At 45.7% G+C, this 23,036-nt stretch overlaps 1 protein-coding gene across 1 annotated transcript; it reads right to left on the reverse strand.

The window, feature by feature from the left end:
* Positions 1-353: 353 nt before the first annotated feature.
* On the reverse strand, positions 354-1,214 carry LOC127566476 (vasopressin V2 receptor-like). The gene has a single exon (XM_052008907.1). The coding sequence runs from the start codon at positions 1,212-1,214 to the stop codon at positions 354-356; it is 861 nt and encodes a 286-aa protein (XP_051864867.1).
* Positions 1,215-23,036: the final 21,822 nt, after the last annotated feature.

Below are 23,036 nucleotides of genomic sequence, written 5' to 3' on the forward strand. Positions count from 1 at the left end.
CGGGGTGGCATTGATTGTCAGTATCGGTTGTTTTACAGTGAGCCAAGCTGGAACACAGGTCGCTCAGGATAACGCTCATAACTTTTGTGTTTCTGCCTGTGTTCCGTCATGGCGCTGCTCAAACCTCCGCCTTAAAGGCAAAACGCCTGTCTATTCTGCACATTTAAATCATTTTCCTTTCACATTAACCTGATTCTTATCATTACTGTACACCAATGTGACTGTGTCAATTACTCGGGCATGGGGGTATTAATCCCATTAATTTGGTTTAACTCGCTTTCACAAGAACGGACCGGATTCTGGAGAGAATGGTGGCTGTTGCAACAGGAACACCAGCTGGAGCTGAACTCCACTTAGGACAGGAAGGATTGGTTCCAATGAGCCCTTTTCTTGGCCAATGCCAGAACAAATGTCCAAGGAGACATTAGCAATGTCTTCAGCTCCTCCCTGAATTTAGTTTGGGTGGCTGCATAAATGTATGTGTTTGTGCAGGAACTCAGGTGCGCGAGCAGAGCTCCTGTTTGAGCAGCGATATATGCTGGAGAGGTATAGTCGCGGTCAGAATACATGGCTAGACCGGCGATAAAATTGGTCACAATTGCCGGGAGCCACAGTAACATGAAGCTGCCCGATACACTGAACAGTAATATTATGGAATTTCTTCTGCTCTCCATTTTTTTGTCACGACGATTCTCATTCATTTGATTCTGAAATCCCCTTCGGGATTTGCTGGAGACCAAGATATGCCTGACGGTCAGCCCATTAAACAGAAACATTAAACCAAAGACGCAGAATAAACTTTGAAATGATTTCAGTCGGGTGAACGCCACATATGCTGGCGAATTAAATGCCTCCAGTCTGAATTCAATACCCCAAGAAGTGTTGCCAATTATTCGCAGAGGTTGAAATACAAACAAGTAGGGGATATGCTCCAAGGAAAGCAGGATCAGAATTACTGCTGCAAGGATTCTCACTGTTTTCACTCTGCAGTACTTTGTTTTAAACTTCTGACAGCACATGGTAACATATCGGTCAACGGTGAAGGCGACTGTATACCACTGAGACAGTTCCAGGCTGACGATCATCAGGTACACAATGGCGAGAAGGAAGTTCGTGCGATGCAGGAATGTGTGTGACAGACGGTAAATTAAGATTTCATAGAGAACGACATTGATAATGATGACCGATAAATCTGACACTGCCATGATCATCATGTAGGCACTGATACATTTGGAAAGACCGCAGTTCCCTCGGGAGAGAATGATAATTGTCAGCAAGTTCGCTGTAATAGAAACTGAAAGGTCGTCAGTAACGGTGAAAATATTCGCCCGTCCATCTGCTTCGTGTCAGCTAGACCGGTCGCGCGAATTATTGTGGGGGCTGGTGGCATCGGGGATCTGAGAACCAGGCATCGTCAAGCACTCAAATAACTTTGAGCAATTACGAGCAGGACAGCTGCTCAATTAGGACTTCCAGCTGAGGCAATAGCAAAACATACAGAATGGATTGCGTGCTTTCTGCAAATTGCTGGAGGGAGCTGCATCGAACAGTGTGTTAGCGGATTATTTGCAGCGGAGTGAAGGAAGGAATATTGATACCAAAAGGGAAACTAATCGATTATATTCATTAATTCACGGCAGGCGGGCGTTCTCGTCGAGTCCAGCTCGTATTTTCCGTTCGTGGTTCTACCTAATCTGAGTGGTAGTGAGGAATCAGGCGCCTTGGTGGGACTGGAGTCACTTATAGCGAAGACCAGTAAGGAAGGCTGTGCGCCTTCAGGGCACGTCAGTGATCAGATTCGTTCGTGAACAGTCAGGGGTGGGTTTATCATCACAATTATTGATACTAAGTGCCTCTGGTTCAAAACAAAATACAGAGGAAATTAAAATCTCTGCGGTTGCTGTACTTTCGCAGAAGCTGTGGCGGAAAAGATTGTCCCGCCTGCTAGATTCCAAATCAGTGAAGAAACCAACGGGCCGCAGTGATTGTTACCCACAAAATCCCCTGAACAGTGCGGTCTTGTTACATTACTGCAGCCACAGTCCGAGGGAATCCCAAGTTAAAAAAGATGACTTTCTACTAAGCATTCGACGGCCACGCATAATCCCTTCCTTACTGAAAGAACCTCTGTTGAGGGAATCAGAGATGAGAATACTCCTTTACTTTTGACAGGAGGGGACATTGTGTCCCACGGGCGTGCCCACCCGGCTGGCTCCTCACCGGCCCTGAGGACTACAAGGAACTCTGCGGTTATTTAACAATTAAATATGCTGTGTACATCGCAGTACATCATTGGAATACGTTGTATCCAAAAACACAATGCACTGTCAGATGGTCAAAAGCTGTGAGACGATGGCTTCTTTGACTTACCGGGGAGTCCAAAGACTGCTAGAATTGGGTAACAAATATCTACCATCTTGAGAATCGGAGGGAGATACATTTTCGAAGATTGTTCGAATGCTGTCTCGTCTTGTAGCACACATCAGATTATGACTGCGATCACGAAACCCTCCCGCTTTATAGCAAACATGGATACTCGGTCAGAGTGAAACAGGTTGTGAAATAACTGTCGTTAGTTATAGCCACTGAAAAAAAAATGTGCGATGTTCCGCTCCAGTGCGACCGAGACTCCAATGGGTCGATTGTACAGCTGTATCATAAGCTCATTCATTCACATCCCACAACGGAAAATGCCCCCCGAGGGAGTGACATCAAGGCTTTCTTTGGAATCCCTGCAGGTGACATCCCTCCAGGGCGACCTGCGCTTTTTGGTGCCTCACAGTGATTCAGTGACACGTCATTCTCCGTTCTATTACTGGATCTGTTTCACAATGTGGGGATCTCCGGCGATGAGCTGACTCTACCGTTGCTACTGTTGCTCTCGCCTTCACCTTACTCGAGATTACTCGTCTTTAACAGTGACCCTTATGATTCTAACCTCACCAGAAGTCCGCCGATCCCGGTCCAATATTGTAGCTGTGTTCCACTGCTGATCGCGGTCACATTTCAACAGAACCGATGGTGCCGGCGCTCGGACAATGAAGCTGGCGTCCCGACTCTAACATTACTGATGATAACATTCTGCGATTGCTGCTGGAGATTCCACTGCAGCACGTAACGTGGTCACTCCCAAAGATCAGATGAAACCCCTTTCCAGCAGTTACTGAATATGTTCACATTTGAACAGTTGAAGTCACCTGCAGTTATGCGACTGATAATCAGACTAAAAAAACGAATGAGCAGCACCTTTCGAAAGACAATTTGATTTATCCTTCTTTTAGGTCGCTCTCCTCCCCGACCTCACCCCTTCCCACCCCCCACCCTCCGCCCTCAACGCCTCCATCTGCACCATGTTGTTTTCGGATTAGAGTTGCTCACGCTGCCCTCTGATGATCACTGCCAGTGCAGCCACTATCACCTTGAGCAGGGAGTTTATGAAAACCGCTGGCGATTCATATTTACATAACATTGTGAAGAATGATACTGATCAATTAGTAAGACGGACTGTTGGTCATTGACGGTCGTTAAGAAAGTCCAACATATCCAGCTGTCCAACACTTACAACGTTATTGGAGATGGTCCCAGTCTCAGATTACCAGAGGTGTCTCGAGTCCAACCCTGAAGGAGATGGATCAACACTGACCATTGAAATTAGGGTCGGACACTCAGCACGACACGCTTGCTGCACTATTCGTTACTCCTCTGATCTGTGCCTAAGTTCCAGTGGGGGAATGTGGTCATAGGATTTGCTCTGACAGTTGGCAGAATCAATGGGCTGAATTACCTCTTTCTGTCGTTGTGAAATATGAGAGGCTTGAGAGCACTGAGAACTTCTCCCCGTAACAAATGGATCACCTCCAACACAATAAGCTGTCTCTCTCGGTCATGAAGATATTCATTTTCAGTCTCCCCAGATCTGTAGGATAGAGAATTTGAAAGACTCAGTGGCATTTGAGAGAGAAAGGTCTCTTCACCTCCATCTGAAAAATGGACCGTGTTAGTCTCAGACAAAACCCATTATATACAGATATTCTATTACCATCAAAAGCCCTCTCAACAACGAACGACGACTCAGTCATATGAGACTTGAACTTCCTGTTAGCCGCCACATTAATTCACCATCCCACTCCCATCCAGACCTTCCTGTTTGTGCCCTCCTGCACCTTATATGGAGGTCGAGCATCAGGTTGAACAACGGCAGCTTATCGTCCGTCCTGGTCCATTGCATCCTTCCGGACTCGATAATGAGCTCTACACGTCAGTTCCCTCGCTTTCTCTGTACATACCACAAATGGCCAGGTCGTCTATCAGTGAAAATGGCTCAGGATTTTTCTCTCCATCAGCACACCCGAATCTGCTGAGCACGTGTTGCAGCTCTACATTTGTAGCGTTGACACTCATTACTCTGTGTTCTCATTCTATAACTGTCCTCATTGATAATTTTTTTGAACAATGTTATCTCTACTTCTTTACTCCTGTTAACCGAACACCAGATGAACTCGTTTCATGGCAACGGACTTTCACATTCCTCCATCCCCCCCCTCCCCCCCTGCTGACAATTCGAACATTCTGACTTTCTCCTTGACAAATCCGACGAAGGGTTTTCGACTTGAAACCTTATCTTTATTTCTGTTTCCACAGATGGTGCCGGAAATGCGGATTGCTACCAGCAGAGTCCATTTAATTTTTTGCGTTAGATGAGAACAGGTACCAATGATATAAGACCAGGTGCAAGGGCACTGAGTCCAGAACGATGAAGACAACGATTGTCCCGGTTTGTCGTCTCCACCTGGAATGGTGGAGCACAGTTGTCGCCAGATATATTTGAGTGCGGTCACCATCATCACTGTCCGTACAGGGTGACTGCAGAAGCAGGAGCAGTGCGACCTACCGGAAAAATATTGTATTTGGGAAGAATCATCACGTCATCGCCAGTAACGTGTAATACGTGTAATCGTTGCCACCTTTATCATTCTGCTGGAGCCATTATCAGTGCTATTTGAGTCTAATCACTGTACTGAAGATGGTGCAGATCGCCAGCACGTGCGCATTCCCTGGATTACGCAGCAGTTTTACTCTGATGACCTCAAGACAAATGTTGGGGAATAGTATGGAATTCTGCTAAAACGAAATTTATAGTTCCAGATGGATTTGTCCATGAGCAGTTTGAGTGGAAAGACGACGGAAGTGGTTCTCAAGTAGATTTATTTCACGTGACTTTGGTTTCATGCCATCACCAGCAATGTTACTGCAGAGTCTCCATCACCATTTGAAGCTCCTTTGATTCCTTCTGGTAAAGGGTCTATGGAGTCAATATAGATGAGGATGATCAGCAGTAATATTTGGGCAGAGGTGTCTCCTGTGATTGGAAAATGAGACAGTACAGCACGGAAACACGCCCTTTGGCCTACAATGTTGGGCCGAAAGAATTGAACAAGTAATTAAATGTCTAACTAACTAATCTCTTCTGCCTACACAATGTCCATATCCTTCCATTCCCTGCACATCCATGTGGCAACCTCAGTACTTCTTCAACGCCTCTATCAGATTTACCCCCACTGCCATCTCTGGCAGTGCATTCTAGGCACCATCTACTCTGTGCAAAAACTTCCCTCGCAGATCTCCTTTGAACTGACCCCCTATTACTCTAAATAAATTACCCCTAGTATTCCCCTTGAGCAAAGATACCGCTGGCTACTCTGTCTATGCCTCTCATAATTTCATAAACATCTATCAGGTCACCACCTCGGCTTCCTCCGCTCCAGAGAAAACAACACAAGGTTTTCCAACCTCTTCTTATAGCACACCCCTATAATCCAGGCAACATTCTGGTAAACTCTTTTGCATCATCTCCAAACCCGCCTCATCCTCCCTATAATTTAGCGACCAGAACTGAACGCGATACTCTGGATGCGACCTAACGAGAGTTTTACAAATCTGCAACATTACTTCCCGACTCTTGAACTCAATTCCTCGACTAATGAAGGCAAGAATGCCATATGCCCGCTTTACCACCCTAGCAACCTGTGCATCCATTTTCAGGGAGCAATGGACTTGGACCCCGAGAACAATCTACACATTAACACTATTAAGGGTCTTGACATAACTGTACACTGTCCCTTTATATTCGATTTCCCAAAGTAAAACTGCTCATATTTGGCTAGTTAAACTCCATCTGCCATGTGTCTCCCCATATCTGCAACTCATCTCTATTCCGCTATATCCGTGGCAACCTTCTACACTGTAGACAAGAACATAAACCTTTGTATCATCGAGGAACTTAATAAGCCATCGATCTATGTTTCATTTATGTTTATCACGAACATCAGAGGTCCCAGTACGGAACTCTGAGGAACCCCACTTGTCATGGACCTCTAGCCAGAATAAGTCCCATCGAATGCTATCATTTGTTTTCTATGATCAAGCCAATCCTGAATCCAAACTGCGAAGTCACAGTGTATCCCCCCCACCTTAACTACTGCTGCAGTGTCGCCTCCAGTAATAACACGTCAGTGACATCATTCGCAACGTTTTGCTGGCTTCACCTCATTGATGTTGGAACAGGACGATCATGTTCTATTTTGGACAGAGGGTCATCATCTCACAGAAGTTCAGCCCAGTGTCACCATCAGCCAAAGATTTGTTTCATGTTAGCCGGGTAAAATGATGTTGTTTCAAAACATGTCGATCACCACAAAAAAACATAGTGGGATCGCCGGAGTAATGGTTCAGTGGCGACTTAACAGAGAATGGCATAGTCATCATCTGGAGAGTTATAGCAGTAATATTGGAACAAAAGTCTCATCGACAACAGTACAGGTGGGTCGGTATATTTACCGTCGCCGTGATGTTTGAGGTGATGTAAATACAGGAATATGTCCCGTTCTGTCAGCGTCGAGCCGCCAATATAAAGGTTTACTCAACTTCCTTTGCTTACTCAGGCGAGGAGAGGCCCAGGTACTCCGAGAGAGAGAGACGAAGAGCGGTGTGATCTTCAGGAATGCCGAGCATCTCTGTTCATTGATTTCAATGTGTCAACATTCATGAACTGAGCAAAACCACGTCTCCAATGGAGTCCCGAGGCACTGAAGCGAAAATTCGCTCCTTGCTTGCAAATTGACTATGACTGGCACCGAATATTGGCTCATCTCAATTTACTTTATGTTCCGTTATACGATTGTTTGGTATAAAGTGGGGATTTATCGATGCAGCCTCACTGCTCTCGGGAGCTGGAAAGATGCCGTTCCTGATATTGTGTATTTTGTAAGCTGTTCTATTTCTTTCTCACTGTGAATCCGTTTCCCCATTAATCGGGTACATTTCCTGATCTCATCCACACCCTTCATCAGGAGCAGAAAGCTGGCAAACCATTCCAAATTCCAAGAGATGCATCGGCAGCAAATTCGACAAACATTTACAGCGGCATCTTTGCAGACATTGGTCTTCCCAGTAGCTAAATATATCCAATTGCACATATGTTATTTCTTTGATGGTGATACAATTTCAAGTTATAATATTCCTCCCGTCTCGCAACAGCAACTGGCATCCGCCTTTGTGCAGGAATCGCTGCAAGATCTGAGAAAGAGAAAGGTTGCAAAACTTCTCAAGATTTCTTAGTCGGTGGAACAATATTGACGATGTATTCTTGAATTGGAATAAGACAGACCCAGCATCTGTTAATAACTCTCTGTTTGTCCGTCTCTGTCTGTCTGTCCTTCTGTCTCTGTCTCTTTCTCTCTCTATGTCTCTCTCTACCCTCTCTCTATCTCCTCCCCACCCATCGCTTCGCTCTGTCTGTGCAGAGTTTCTGGGTTTTCTCTCTTGGAATGTTTAAGCAGTTAATATACCCAACTCCCTTTCCTTTCCTCGCCTTCTCTCGTGTCATGTTTTCCCCGGGCGCCTGTTTTTTTTCGGACAAGGGAGTCTCTAAAATTTCTCCCCACTTCAGCTGCGCTGGGCGGTTAGTGTGATAGAGATTCCCCACTCAGAACAGTTACTGCTCATTCACTCAGACACCTACCTCTTTCAGGCCCTTTCCGGTCCAAGTGAGCCCCCTGGAGAGGACTGAGGAGGTAATGTCAATCATTGAAAGTGGAAGCCCAGTGGGTCCCAGGAATTGAACAGCGCCCAGGAAAAAAGTGTGCATCCACCCATCCGGCTGCAGGGACAGTGCTCTGGGTAAAACAGGGACTCTTTGTCTCCTGCAGTCGCGGGGGCTGGAGATCGGGAGCGTTCTGCAAGAAGATCAGGCGATAGGTGTGAGTTGAGATGGGTCGTTCCGCGACTGCAGGTCGCTGCCTCTTGGCCCTAACGGTAATGTTGTCACTGAGGCTGAGTATTAGAATTAGGATGCGAATCGAACCTGTGACTCTGGGTCCACCTGGGGGGGAGGGTGACGGGGAAGATACGGAGGGCAAAATTTAAAAAAAAATGTCGATGCCGCAAATTTGAATTCAAGCAGAAAAATCGGCAGGTCGGGCAGCGTGTGTGGGGCGAGGAGCAGAATCACCGGTTCAGGTCGGAACCCTCCATCGGTCACGTGAACATGAATGCGACAATTTCCCATCGCGGAACAGTTTCCGCCGGTCCGGAGTGTTGTCGATCCCGTGAAGGCGAGGTCTGTTGTTCGGCAGTGACTCCAATTAAATTCCGCTAACAGGCGGCGTCGGCCCGCCACCTAAGCAGAACCTGGCGGAGTCGGCGCGGGTGATGGGGCATTAACTCGGAGCCACCTGAGATCAACAGCCGCTACGTCGCTGGTGTTCTGCTCCTGTGAGCGGGCTGAGGGTGGTGACACCGGGACCACACTTATTCGTTCATCTGTATCTGGGAGCCTTTACCTCAACCACCCTGTCCGGCAACGGGATTGGAACTTCACGGGGATAGGCTGAGGTCGATCATAATTTTACATGACGATCGGACACAAGAAGAGGCCATTCGTCCTATTGTGTCCCTGCTGAAAGAGATGATTGAACGGCGCAATCGCACCTTCGGGACACGGCTCCACATAGGCGAGTATCTGCTTCATTCGGCCGTTCAGGCAAGGCAGTGACACTGAGGTCGCATCCTCTGGTTATGGGTATGAGGGTCGGCCAGTCAGTTTTTTCTGCCTCTTGTCCACTCCTAATAACTGCTGAAGTGTAACCTATGATTTACGGTATTTCACCGGTATGATAAGAGAAATAGCACTTTCCATTTATGAAGACACCTCAGAAATTTGTACACTTCAAATAAGTCTCCCTCCAGGAGATCCATCTCAAGTAATCCAGGCTGTCTGATCTTCCAACATAATTATTTTTTTATCATTTGTTCCAGTCTTCTTGCTAAAGGAGCTTTTAATAAAGTAGTTATATACTAATAACTCAACATATCATATTGCCAGAAGGCTGTCAGTGATTCTCCCTGAGCTGGTTTTTTGAGCTACCAATTCCAACCATGTGGCCATGATGCTGTTGAAGGAGGGAGTTCAAAACTTTCCCCAAAAAATGCCAAAGGAACAGTGATAAATCTGGATGGTGTGCGACCTGCAGAGAAATGCGCAGGTGGTGACATCCCATGCACAGTCTGCCATTGCCTCCTTGTAAGGTTTTATCAAAACGTTTCTACTTTTACACTCCATATCCTTGTAATAGTGGCCAATGTTATATGAACCGTTCTAATTACTTGTTGAATATACATGCTAGCTTTATCCTTCAACTATAATGATTCTGGGGATCTTTGTACCGTATCAATGTACCCTCACTGCATGCATAGACTTTCTATTCCAATGTGGATAACCTCATATTTTCCCACAATATGCTTCAACTTCCAATGTCTTGCCCTCTCACTTATTTTGATCGATATCGCTTGCAGGCTCTTTTCGCCCTCCTCAGAAATTGCTAACCCACCCATTCTTGTGTTGTCAGCAAACTAGGTGTACTTTCAGCCCCTCCATACACAACATGAACATAGATTGTAAGTAGCTGATGCGGAGCACTCATCCCAGTGGCTCTCAATTGGTTACAGATAGCGATTCTAAGCATGACCCGTTTATCCCATTAATTGAGGGGCTGCCAATCAAGTGGGCTGCCTTGTCCTCAGTATGTGTTAAAGGTGGAACTGTTGGAGCTGCATTCATCCAGAGAAGTGGGGTGTCATCCATCTGGTACCTGGCTTGTGTCCTTGTGGATCATGAGAAAGTTTTGGTGTGCTCGGAGCTGAGTTCTTCATTGAAGGATACACAGCCTTCGAACTGTTCTTGTAAATGGAATAACAGTATGTCTGGTTCACTGGTGGGTTTGCAACTGAAGCACCCAGATGCCTGAGGTGAAGACCTTAAAGTGTCGAAGATGAAAGAGGCTGCAGATGCTGGAATCTGCAGCAAAAAACAATCACACCGCCGCGAAAACCGAGCAAGAAAGCTCACCAGCGCTTTTATGTCCTCAGAAAGCGAAAAGAATTTGGCATGTCTGAGTCGACCCGAACCAATTTTTATTAATGCACAACAGAAAACATTCAGTCGGGACGCATCACCGGTTGGTGTGGCAACTGCTCTGCCCTTGATCGTAAAAAAAACCTGCAGAGAATTGTGGGCCCAACTCACCACAACACGGAGAGCAGCCTCCCCTCCATGGACTCCGTCTACACATCGTTTCCACGATAGAACTGCCAGCATAATCACAGACCCCACCGACACTGGGCATTTCTCTCGTCTCCCCTCTCTCATCGGGCAGAAGATACAAAAGCCTGAACGCACGTACCTCCAGGCTCAATAACAGCTTCTGTCCTGCTGTTATAAGAATATTGAACGGTCTCTTAGTATGATGAGGTAGACTCTGGACTTCACAATCTACCACGTTATGACCTTGCACCTCACCGTCTACCTGCAGTACTCTTTCTCTGTGGCTGTTACATTTTATTCTGCATTCTGTTATTGTTTTACCGTGGACTACCTCGATGCAAGGTGTAATGAATTGATCTGCATGGGAACTATGCAAGACAGTTTTTTCGCTGTACCGCAGTACATGTAACAATAATAAACCAATTCCAATTCCAAGTCAAGGTGTACCTGTGGAGGGAAAATATGTAAGTTGACAATTTAGGCCGAGGTCCTGTATCAGGAGAGAGAGGCAAGAGGAAACGAAACGACAGAAAATAACTCACATCCGGGTGGTCTCTCCCCACACTCACTCACCTGTTCACCTGGGTTATTTCTACCTTTGTTTACCTTTCGCTCACGTGGTTCCATCTGCCCATATCCCGCTCATCCGGTTCCACCTATCATCTTCCAGCCTCTGACCCACCACTCCACTGCTATATATCAACGATCTTTCTTCTTCCCTTTGTCCTGAAATGGAGTTTGACCTGAAATAGGGACTTGCAACTTTTGTATCCACAGATACTTCTTGACTCACTGAGTTCATCAGAAATTGTGTTTTGGTGTCCGGACGACTGTGATGGAGCTAATTAGGCCTATTTAATTCAATTTATCTTTTCGTCATAATTTTATTGACCTATTTAAAGTATCCCCTCATCCTCCTTCTCTCCAAGGAAAACAGTCCAATTCGATCCAGTGTCTCCTTATAACTCAAGCCCTCCAGTGCCGGTAACGCCCATCTGAATATCTTCTGCACTCTTCCTTGCTTATTCACATCCTTACTTTGGCTACTAGACTGCAACGAATATTCCCTGTGTAGTCTCACCAATGACTTATACAGCCGTAACATGATATTCCAATTTCTTTTTATTCAATTTATCGTCTGATGAAGGCACGTTGGCCGCCTTTGTTTTTTTACCGCCTTGTCAACCTGGGTCGCAACTTTCAGGTAACTATGTATTTGTACCCCTTGGAGCTTCATGCCAGGTTTTTGCACAGAGGGTGATTGGAATATGGAAGTTTTCAGACAAGGTCAGCAAGGATGATGTGGGGAGCGGAGGGCTTGTGTTACAATTAGATATTGGATCGTGTGCGGCTCTCCCGGGAGTGTAGAAGGCCTAGGGTTGACCATTTCGAGGGACAACGATAAGTTGAATGTTCACAATCTTTTTTCCTGGATAGGTGAATATAAAATTAGTTGGCATCAATTCAGGGTGAGACCAAACTGATTCAAACCGGATCTGAGGAACAAGGTTTTCACCACCACACATAGCAGCACATTCTAGGGATCTACCATTCTCTTTGTTAAAAGCATGCTCGTTCATCTCGCCTTAACTTGCCCGCTCTTACCTTAAATCTATGTCCTCCAGTATTTAAACATTTCTATCCCGGGAACAGACTGACATTCTAATGTTTATATGGCTCTCAAAACTTTACCAAATTCTGTCCGATATCCCTTCAGTTTTCTACCCTGTAGAGAAAACAATTCAAGACTATGCAACCTGTCTTCAAATCTATTCTTTCCGAATCCAAGCAGAATCCGGTGAAAATGTTCTGTATCCTCTCTGCAATGGGGCGACCAGAACTGTACACAATACACAAACTGAGGCCCAACCAAAGTTTTATACAATGACAATAAGACTTCCTTACTCTTATATTCAATACCCCAGTGTAAACAGGCCATACACTGTAGTTACCGCCATATCTACTTGTATTGCTCAGTTCAGTGGGCGATGGTCTTGATTACCATGATCCCGTTGTACTGTGTCGTTCTTAAGAGTTCTGATATTTACTGAGTACGTTCCATGAAAACTTCTTCCACCCAAAGTGCAACAGGTCATACCTGCCTGCGTTTAATTCCATTTACCATTCCTCCGCCCATATCTGCAACTGACCTATATCCTGCGGTATCCTTTGACAAAGTTCTTCACTGCCAACAATTTTAGTGTCGTCGGTCAAGGAAGGTTAATGTACACGGTGGGACTTGTGGTCTGAATTGTAATAATTTTAACGAGAGCAGGATTGCACGTAAGCAGACGTAGAAGAATAAATGGTGTATTTTGACCATACTGAGGCTGATGGGATATTTGACATTGTATGAGAGAACGATGTTTGCGGTCAACAGTAAATCTTGGCTTGGAGCCAGCAGGTCTGCATAAGACTTCTGAAACCAGACTTTGAAATAAAACAGGGTGCAAGGTCAGCCTTGAGAGATCAGCCTTGAAAGGTCAGCCTTGAGTGCACTGATAAGGGGAACTGATTGGTGTTGTTCTTTGTCTTCTCCTGATCTACGTGATGCATTTATTAAGTTCTTAAGTTTGTAACAAATGTAACTGGAATAGTCACGTGATATAGCTGTTGTTTTAACATACAAAATAGGCTTGCAACCTGTAATTAGTCTGGGTGACAGTGGAGGTTCCTGCACACTCTCCATGGTACCATGTAAAAATAAAGCCTTGGAACGAAACTCGGAGTTATAGTCTCTTATTGTAGATTACATTAGAGTCTCTACGACACAGATGAAGGTCAGCCTCGATCAGTGCATGGAACAACAACGTTGTTATTGTAAATACTTCGCTGGAAAAAGGAGAGGACAGGCTCTCAACATTCCAAGATTCAGATTTTCCGCGATAGAGAACGATGTGAGAAAGATCGGCAGATGCACTACTGATCAGCGAGACTTTCACAGCGGCAGTAAGAGGGGATATCGTGGGCCGTCCATTTAGTGAGATAATACGGAAAGAAGTTAAGAATAAGGAAGGTGCAATCACTATGATGTTTTATTATTGTCCTTCCAATAGCCAGAAGGAGATGGAGGAGCATGTACGGAGGCAGCCCTTGTAAAGATAAAAATCGGCAGCGCTGTTTCAGTCGGTGTCTTCTATTTCCTCAGCATTGACTGGGATGTCCTCAGTGCCAAATGCTGACATGTGGTAGAATTTGATAGGTTCATCCAGGAGCATGTAGATAATCCAGCCAAGAATCCTGCTGATCGTTAATGGAGGAACAGCTACATGCCGGAGCTCCTATTTATCTTACTTTCTCAACACGGTTTGAAACTCTCCCTCATATTGCAATTTTACTTCACCATGGCTACAAGGGCTGCCAAAGGTAATAAAACTACTGAGAAAAATGACCCTCCTGCATCTCTGGAATATCCCTTACAGTTGCTTCGAAAACTCCTACAGTGGCATGCAAACGTTTGGACACCACTGGTCAAAATGTATTTTGCTGTGAATAGCATAGCGAGTAAAAGGTGACCTGATTTCCAAAGGCATTAAGTTAAAGATGACACGTTTCATTAATAGTTTCAGCAAGATTACCTTTATATTTCCATCTTTTACAGTTTAAAAATAACAAGAAAAGAAAACGGGTCCGAAGCAAAGGTTTGTGCACCCTGCATGTTCAGTACTTAGTAACACCCCCTTTAGCAAGTATCACAGCTTGTAAACGTTTTTTTAGACAGCTAAGATTCTTTCGATTCTTGTTTGGGGGATTTTCGCCCATTCTTCCTTGCAAAAGGCTCCTACTTCTGTGAGATTCTTGAGTCGCCTTGCATGAACTGCTCTTTTGAGGTCTATCCACAGATGTTCGATGATGTTTAGGTCGGGGACTGTGAGGGCCATGGCAAGACCTGCAGCTTGAACCTCTTGGCGTAGTCCATTGTGGATTTTGAGGTGTGTTTAGGATAGTTATCCTGTTGTCGTAGTCATCCTAATTTCGACTTAAGCTTTATTTTTACAGACGGTGTGATGTTTGCTTCCAGAATTTGCTGGTATTTTATTGAATTCATTCTTCCTTCTACTTGTGAAATGTTCCCCATGCCACTGGCTAAAAATACACTAAAGCATGATCGATCCAACACCGTGCTTAACAGTTGGAGAGGTGTTCTTTCCAGGAAATTCTGCACCCTTTTTTAGCCAAACTTTCCTGCGTCCTCACCACAAAATGCAGTGTCATGTGTTTGCAAAAGAGCATCTGAACAAGCCTGATGCATTTTGGAAACAAGTCCTGTGGACTGATGAAGTTAAAATAGAACTTTGTGGCCGCAATGAGCAGAGGTATGTTTGGAGAAAGAAGGGTGCAAGGACACATTCTATACACCCACAGTACATCATTGTACGGATACCCCTGAAACAAGTGTCCAATGTACCTTCATCACCATGCTATCACCCATCCTACCATTTTCAGTGATTTATGGATGTTTTTCAAGCACCCTCTGTTCTGAGCGTTGAAAATATTTAGATCAAGAAAGGAGCAGATTAACTTCTTGCTGAGAGGCTGAAATTTGAAGAAAAGAGAGGCAGGGTCCAATGGACCGGCCATTTTATTGCAGCCATTTTAAGAAGGCCGGACTTTGAGGGCAAGTGCTAAATTGGAGAAAGGCTAATGACAACAGAATTATGCAGGGGCAAGGGAGAATTGGTTGGGAGGGGCTGTTCTTGGTTAAGGTCATGTCTGAAATGTCAACATTGGTTAAATGCCATATGTCCAGAATTCAGGAGCGTCGTGTTGCCGTGAGGACTAAAAGTAAAGGTGTCGCGGAAAAGGAACCTTAAATGACGAGGGATGTTGCAAATTTAGTGAACAAAAAAAGGAGGCATATGGACGATTTAGAAAAGTGAAATTGGGGAGGGACTTTGAGGGAAATAAATAATAAAGGAGAACATTTGCGAAAGGAAGTCACAGGGATAAACACAGACATGAAATATCTTTGACTGGTAGGATAAAAGGAAAGCCAAGAGATTTTCCACATACGTTGAAAACAAGAGGGGAAGCAGGGAGAGGGTACGGCCACTCAAGTACAGAGAAAGGAATTTATGTCTGGAGCCAGAGGAAATGGGCGAATACTTTGCATTGGCATTCACCAAAGGGATGGACACTGAGCATCGTGAGATCAAGGAGGGCTATGCTAACATTCACAGGCATGTTGATATCAACAAAGATGAAGTGTTGAGGCTCCAGAAGAATATGAAGTGGATTAAATACGCAGGACCTGATGAGTTATATCCCAAATTATTGAGAAAGGGCAGATTGAAGGGGCTTTGACAGAAATCCTTTTATCTTCTTCAGTAACAGGTGAGGTCCCAGAGGACTGAGAATAGCCAATGTTTTTCCTCTGTTTAAGAAGAGTAACAGGGACACCCTCAGAAATTACAAACTGTGAACCATATATACCAGTTGTGGGGAAGTTATTGAAGAAGATTCTTGTTGATAGGGTCCGTTCGCAGCCCGCAAATCCAAGAATACATCCAGTAGTCAGCATCTACTTTCGCTAGGTCCATTCTTATTAAAATTGGCTTTCAACTAGCTTAAAATCCCTCCCACCTTGTACATCTCCTTGGATATGCAGGAGACCGCAGATGCTGGAAGCTGGAACGACAAATAATCTGCTGGAGGAATTCAGCAGGTCGAGCAGCATCTGTGGGCGGAGAATGAATTGTCAAGTTTTCGGATCGAAGACCTACATCAGGACAGAGGGTTTAGAGGGAAGATAGGCAGCATTCTGAGGAGAGGGGGTGGTGAGACTGGTGCCCCTTTCGCCAAAATACCTCCATTCTATCCTCATTTTCATCTCACTCCCCCTCCTGGCTCCATCTACCTCCTGGTCACACATTTTACCACATCTCCTTCCCCCGGCTCTCTCAGGTTCCATCTGTCCATTCCGTGCCCCCTTAATAGTTCCTATTATTGCTTTCCTTCCTTGGCCCAGCATTGGTCCTTCCTGTTCCTGCTCATCACCCTTCGAGCTGGCTCCAGTTTCACTCTCCCCTCCCCCTACCCGGCTCCATCTGCCTCTGTCTTCCTCCATCTATCGTCGCTGCCTTCCAACTCCATCCCCCCCCCCCCCATCACTCGAACTGCCTGTCACCAATCCTCAGTCCAGCAATCACGTCAGCACCCGACCTCTCAACTCCTCCTCTCTTTATACTGGGTGGGACCCCTCTGCACTCTCAGTGCTGTTGAACGATTTCAACTCGAAACATCAACAAATCCTTTCCCCCTTGAGATGATGCCTGGCTCACTGAGTTTGTACAACATATTTTAAAATCCCTCTCCATATTTGCCTTGAAGTTTCCAGAATTATCATAGAAACACAGAGTCACACAGTAACTGTTGTCTTGACCCACACCTTCCATGGCGATCGCAATGCCCATTGACAGAAAGCCCTTTTGCTTACATTAAGTTTATATCGTCCTACACCTTTCCACTCCAACTCCTTGTCCAAATGTCATTCTAAAATTACAATTATAAATTATACCTTCCTCTACCACCTTCTCTGGTAGTTTGTTCGATATACAAACCACCATCTGTGGGGGAAAAACATGATCCTCAGATATCCGTGGAATTTAACCCCCTTTCTCCTGAAACCTGTGTCCTCTAGTTCTAGACTCCTCTACCTTGAGAAAATGTGACTCTCTTCCTATCTATGCCACACATAATTCTATAAATTTGTACAAGGTTACCGCTTAGCCTCCAAGTTCCAGTCAGAATAAATCCGCCTATCCAATCTCTCCTTATGGCTACCATGTTCCCTTCCAGGTAACATTTTGGTGAATCTCCTGTGTACACTCTCTCTATTGCTACCACATCCTTCCTGTAGTTTGGTGGCCAGAACTGTAAAGAGTACTCCAGTGCTGTCCAAGCAATGTTCTGTGCAGTTGAAACACAATGCTTCAATTCTTTTATGCAATGCGTCAGGCTAAGCACGCAAGCATAACAAATGCCGCATTCACGGCAGCGTTTTGATCACTATCTCCAAAATGCTGCGCCATTGACACTCCCACCAGTCATTTCCCGGGATTAAGTCCAATATAGCTCTGTTTCTAGTCAAACTATCCCATATGTACAGGCTCAAAGAAATCTCTTGGCTGCACTTTACACATTCCTCCAAATTCAAGCCCCACTTGCCGTGTCAATCCCAGTCAATAATGAGAAGATAACATCCTCCACTATTATGACCGTGTTGCTGTTACACCTCCCTGTGATTTGCTGTTTTGTTTTTTCTCTGATTGTTAAGGAGAACTTTACCACACTCCTTCAACGTGTCTGGCTCAGGTGAACCCACATGTTAAGCCTATTAATTTCTGGGGTAGGGACATGTTCGGCACAGCTTTGTCGGCCTAAGGGCCTGAATTGTGCTATGTTATATGTTCTATGTTCTCATTTATCCACGATTCTGGTGCATCATCTGTTCTTACATTGGACCCTGTGCAGCTCCAACTCCTGCTATTTTACCTCCTGTCCTTCCGGTCTGAAGCCCTGTAACGGGGAATGTTGCACAGCCACTCATACCATATTCAAGCCAGTTTCCGTCATGAACACTCTGGATTCACCTGCATACCTATGTGTGCCCCCAGTTTATTGTCTTCATTCCCCGTACATTATATTATCAGCACTTGACTGGCCAAAAATAAGGCATCGTGTCTTTCTTGATTCCTCCAGCCACCAGAGTGTTATCTCTGCCTTCCAGCTGGCTCCCACATTCTCTCTCTTCTGAATCTGTTGACAGCTTCCCCACATGATGTCCCTCTGTCCAAACCTCTGTGCCAAACTGGCAACGACAGTCTCTGCTTGAGGAATCAATAGTGTTTCAGAGATCCTCGTTCTAAATATCCATCATTTGCAAGGCAGTTCTGTGCTATTTGCAGTGCTGTGTTGAACAGAGATGCTTCCGCTTTTCAGAAAACTGTTAGACCTCTCTGTGGCTTTGCATACCATTGGCGTAACATAGCTCTTAGTGGGAATTGCTCGACAGAAACTGATTTCTCTATACCCAAAATACACCAGAGTTCTGCCCTCTTATTGCTCGAATCAAAAGATCCTTACCTTTTGGACAATGTCATATAGATCAACAATCTTCGACCTGATAAACTAAGTTTCTTTCTCGACCAAGGCTACCCGACCCTCTGAGTATCTCCAACATTTGTTTTTACTTCCAGCATATGAGCGTTTTTTAAATTTTTTCAATATCAGTGCATGATTTTCTGTACTAGATTGGTCTTTGTAGGTGCAGTAAGATTTTGGACTGAGCTGCTACCTCACAGCTCCAATGATCGGGATCCAATCCTGAAGTCTGGTACTATTTGTGTGGAGTTCACACATTCTCCTTGTGCACGTATGACTTTAGACCAGGTGCTCCGGTTTCCCCCCACATACCAAAATTTTGAGGGATAGTTGATTGGATGCTGTAAAATGTACAATATTGTGTATTAATGGCAGGAGTAAACAAAGGGGAATTGCTGGGCAGGTGACAGAGAGTTCAGGGGTAGACGAAAGTAAAGAGAACGGGAATGCGACTGATGTGATTACTCCCTCGCGGCAGCCTGCAGTAACCCGATGGGCAGAATGGATTTCATTTGAATAAGAAGTACATGGGAGAGCAGTGACGTTGGGTTTATAGACCTGGGATTGGTTCCTGCACAAGTTTGGGTGATGTTCCGCTTTGTCTGAGAGTGAATGGGAGCTTATTGGTCCTCCCTGGTTGGTGACAGTGGAGCTAAAATGAGCTTTTTTAGGGTAACAAGAGGACGGGTGATATGAGCTGAACTTTACATGAACACTGAACATCACTCTGTCTCTTAGCCGCAGACTGTACTTGGTGATCCCTGTATAACCCCTACTACTCTGGATCAGCACTGGAGGAGCACGGATTGTTCCCACGCAGAGTGCACCGATGTACAATGGAAGACAGATAGAAATCGTGAAGTAGGATGGTACAGATTTAGCAGGTAACATGAGGAGATATTTACTTAGTAATTGGACACAGAAGGAGAAACTAAACAGGGCAACAGGGGATATGTGAAGGGGAAAAGCAGAGAGACCCAGATCATCTGTCGTGACAACGGGACATGAAATAAATACAGGGAATGCAGAGCTCCCACATTCTGGAGAGAGAAAAGGAGAGAGAACAGAAGGTGGACCACTGGGATTGGAGGAATATCAAACAGGGAGTTGTACGGACAAATGGGCCCTAATAGGCCGTATCTCTACCCTCTCCCCCTACACCTTTGCTCCGTAAATAAACTCTCTCAGTTTAGGGCTGACTGTCTGGTTGTGCTTTCACTTCGGGTGGATGGAAAATTCCCGAGATTGTCATTCCAGAGGATCGCTGCTCCGGGTGGAGACCAGGCTGGTTAAACGGCAGGATCAGAATTTACAGCAGGGGCTTTCAGTTATTTTCAGGGCAGGTCGGACTGCCGAAGCACATCTCTTCAAAAGAAATCAAACTCTATGAGATGTTCTTCCCGCAGTCACTCAGACCGTGCTCCGGTCCTAGATGTTCATGATGTCTAGCTATAGATTGCCAGCATCCTGGAATATCCTGGTATTTGGCTGCAGATCTGACCAGTCTCCCTGCCCACTCCACATAATACCCAGCACAATTTCAGCGGTTCCACTTATTTCCATGAGGGAGCAGCTCCCAGGGAGCTGGACACGTCTCCGGACACACCCAGTTCATCAATTCATCAGCATCGATTGAAAGGACAAAACATTTCGCTCGTGTACATCAGTGTGTTTAATTATAAAATTAGTTTTCAATCTCAGTTGCTTAAAATTATAATTCATTTCTATGAAGTATTTGATCGCAGGTATATCTGTGGATATGCGCGCGTGTATGTATCGTGATTAACGGTAATTGGCTTTGGCTATAATTCAACATTTGGAAATGACTCCAAATAATTCTGATCTCCAACATGGACAGGGTGTGGGGCTTAATCAGTTGTGAACATATATAAGTGGCGTGGCTTAACCCGCTATGAGCATGGATCAGGGACGGGGCATGAGGTCTGGGAACATGTCAGGGGTGGGGCTTCAACTGCACCAGCCAATACTCAGAGAGGGACTTGTCTTTCCATTCTAAGGCCAAAAACACAGAGCCTCACCGACAGATACTGCTGCGAGGAATGTGGCCTGGCAACAGCTCACCGTTGACTAAGCCTGAACCCGACCGAGGGTTACTTTACAATGAGTACAGATTCATATTCCCCACTGCACTATGGAACCGGGTACATTTTACAATGTTATAAACCTCATTCTAGGTCCCCATCCCAGTGTGAAAGAGGGAGAGTTGATAAGGACGGTTTGCTTCACCCGTCGTGTTGTCCATGTGTTACTGGAAACGGGAGATCAAGGTGAAAAACTGCACTTGTTACTTTGTGTATCAGTTGAAGCCGACACCCAACACTTCTGCTGTGTATTGTACAGGTACGTCACTATGTCCCATTGACACAGGGGTGAGGGATTTGCGGGGAAATTTGGGACAACACAAGTCAATAACATACTCAATGAGCTGCGTTTTCCAGTCAACTGCCCTGCCTGTCGTCAGTAATCACCTCGTTCATGTTCCCATCACCTCTGGTCTGAATGAAAGTGCCCTGCCTGTGATCAGTGATTACCTCATTCCTCTTCCTATCGCCTCCAGTCTGAGTAAAACTGCCCTGCCTGCAGTCAGTGATCACCTCGCTCCTGTTCCCATCATCCTCTGACTGGGTGAAACTGTCCTGGCTGACATGTTACCCTGGTCTAACATTTCACACATTGACTGCACTGTTCACTCCTCCTCCTGAGATCGAAATTTACCCTCTTACTCGCCTCCTAATGCTCTTACAGAGCTGTTCTCCCCTCTTGTGACTGAGCCACCTTCTCCTTTATTCCTGGCGACCCAACCTTCATGTCATTCCGTCGGGACCAACCCTTCCTCTTCTCAGACATGGAGTGAAATATCCCCTCCCTTCTCCGGATACGTGTTGTCCCACCTTATTCTTTTCAGTGCAATCCGTTTCCTGCACCCCTCACACTGGTGTCCCCTCCACCCCCGCACATGCATTTTCATATTCACTTCAAGTCCCCATCCTTCTGCTGCCACATTAAACTGAAGCCCTCAGGGAAGATGCCGTGGTCAAGGAGAGAAGCAGCATCTCCACACTGCAGCACCACAGGTCAGGATGGAAGCCTGGTCACCAGTGTGACTGCGTGCTAACTAAACGTCCCTGGGCAATGAAATCCCTGGAGGAGCTCGGCCTAAGAAAGAGACAGCACGGCACCTTGCACAGAACCAGTGTTGAATTGCTGATGCTTTGTGTCACTGTGTCTCAGCACATGGTGTAATGCAAGAGAACAACACTGGCAGAGAGGAAAGCAGTGAGGTTTGGGGAGAGCGGCCAGGACGAAGTGGACGTGGGATGCACGACTGATGAACTGTGGAGAACGTGACTGACTGGGAGAGGGAGAGCTACCATTCCTGGAGTGAAACGCTGGACTGTGGGTCCGATGACACGTTGACTTCAGTGTGGTGGACAATTGTTGGTGAAACTGTTCTCAATAATTCTCTGCCAGCTCATTCCATCCCAATGAGCTGCTCGGTTGTTTCATCTCCTTCAGCCCCCAGTGTGTTCCCTCTTATTGTAGATCCAGCGTCCGCACCAACTCAGGGACCCATGGCAACAACCTCCGAACCCAGAGAGAATTTCTCTGCCATCCTGGCTCCAGCTCCAAGCTCAGGTATCAGCTGAAGGGAACTTTGTAACGGACACTTTTACCAAATCTCCGTGAGAATAAACCGAGGAGTAACTGAAAGGATGTGCGACAGAGGGGGAGGGCAGAGTAAATAAGGGGAGAGTGACGGTGCGATGGAGTGGAGAGGTGTTGTGGGAAAAGCTTGTTTGCGGTCTCAAACGTTGAGGACTCTGGACAGAGTCTGTGGATTTCAAAAAAACGATTTATTTTCAATGATAAACAACGGAAACAGAATGAACGGCAACGGATGCACACTTGCACACACACACACACACACACACACACACGCACACACACACGGGTGATCGCGAATAGTGAGGGGAGTCGCAATGGGGGTGAAGTGCACATAGACACACAGGGACACACACAGTGTTCTAGATACAAACGATCTGGTGAAATGCAATACGGTGCCTGTACCTCCTGATCTGGACAAGCCTCGGTTCTACGTTACCGGGAATCTACCTAAGATGCTCCTAAACTCCCGTTGAATTACACGCTCTTACCAATGGTCCCTCGGCGTGTTTTCGACTCCGGAAACAGTAGGGAAGAGGAAGAGCTATCTTCATGTGGCATTCTTCATAGTGTTGGAGAGCTGAGTGGCGCTATCCCAGGTAATTCAACAGGTCCAATAGATCATGGCCAGGGACAAAAGGTGAGCACG

Source organism: Pristis pectinata, chromosome 42 (genome assembly GCF_009764475.1).
Source record: "Pristis pectinata isolate sPriPec2 chromosome 42, sPriPec2.1.pri, whole genome shotgun sequence".
Lineage (NCBI taxonomy): Eukaryota > Metazoa > Chordata > Chondrichthyes > Rhinopristiformes > Pristidae > Pristis > Pristis pectinata.

Bases quoted from the DNA above. Each gene is read 5' to 3' on its own strand.
- LOC127566476 (XM_052008907.1), bottom strand. From the start codon at position 1,214: ATGATGATCATGGCAGTGTCAGATTTATCGGTCATCATTATCAATGTC.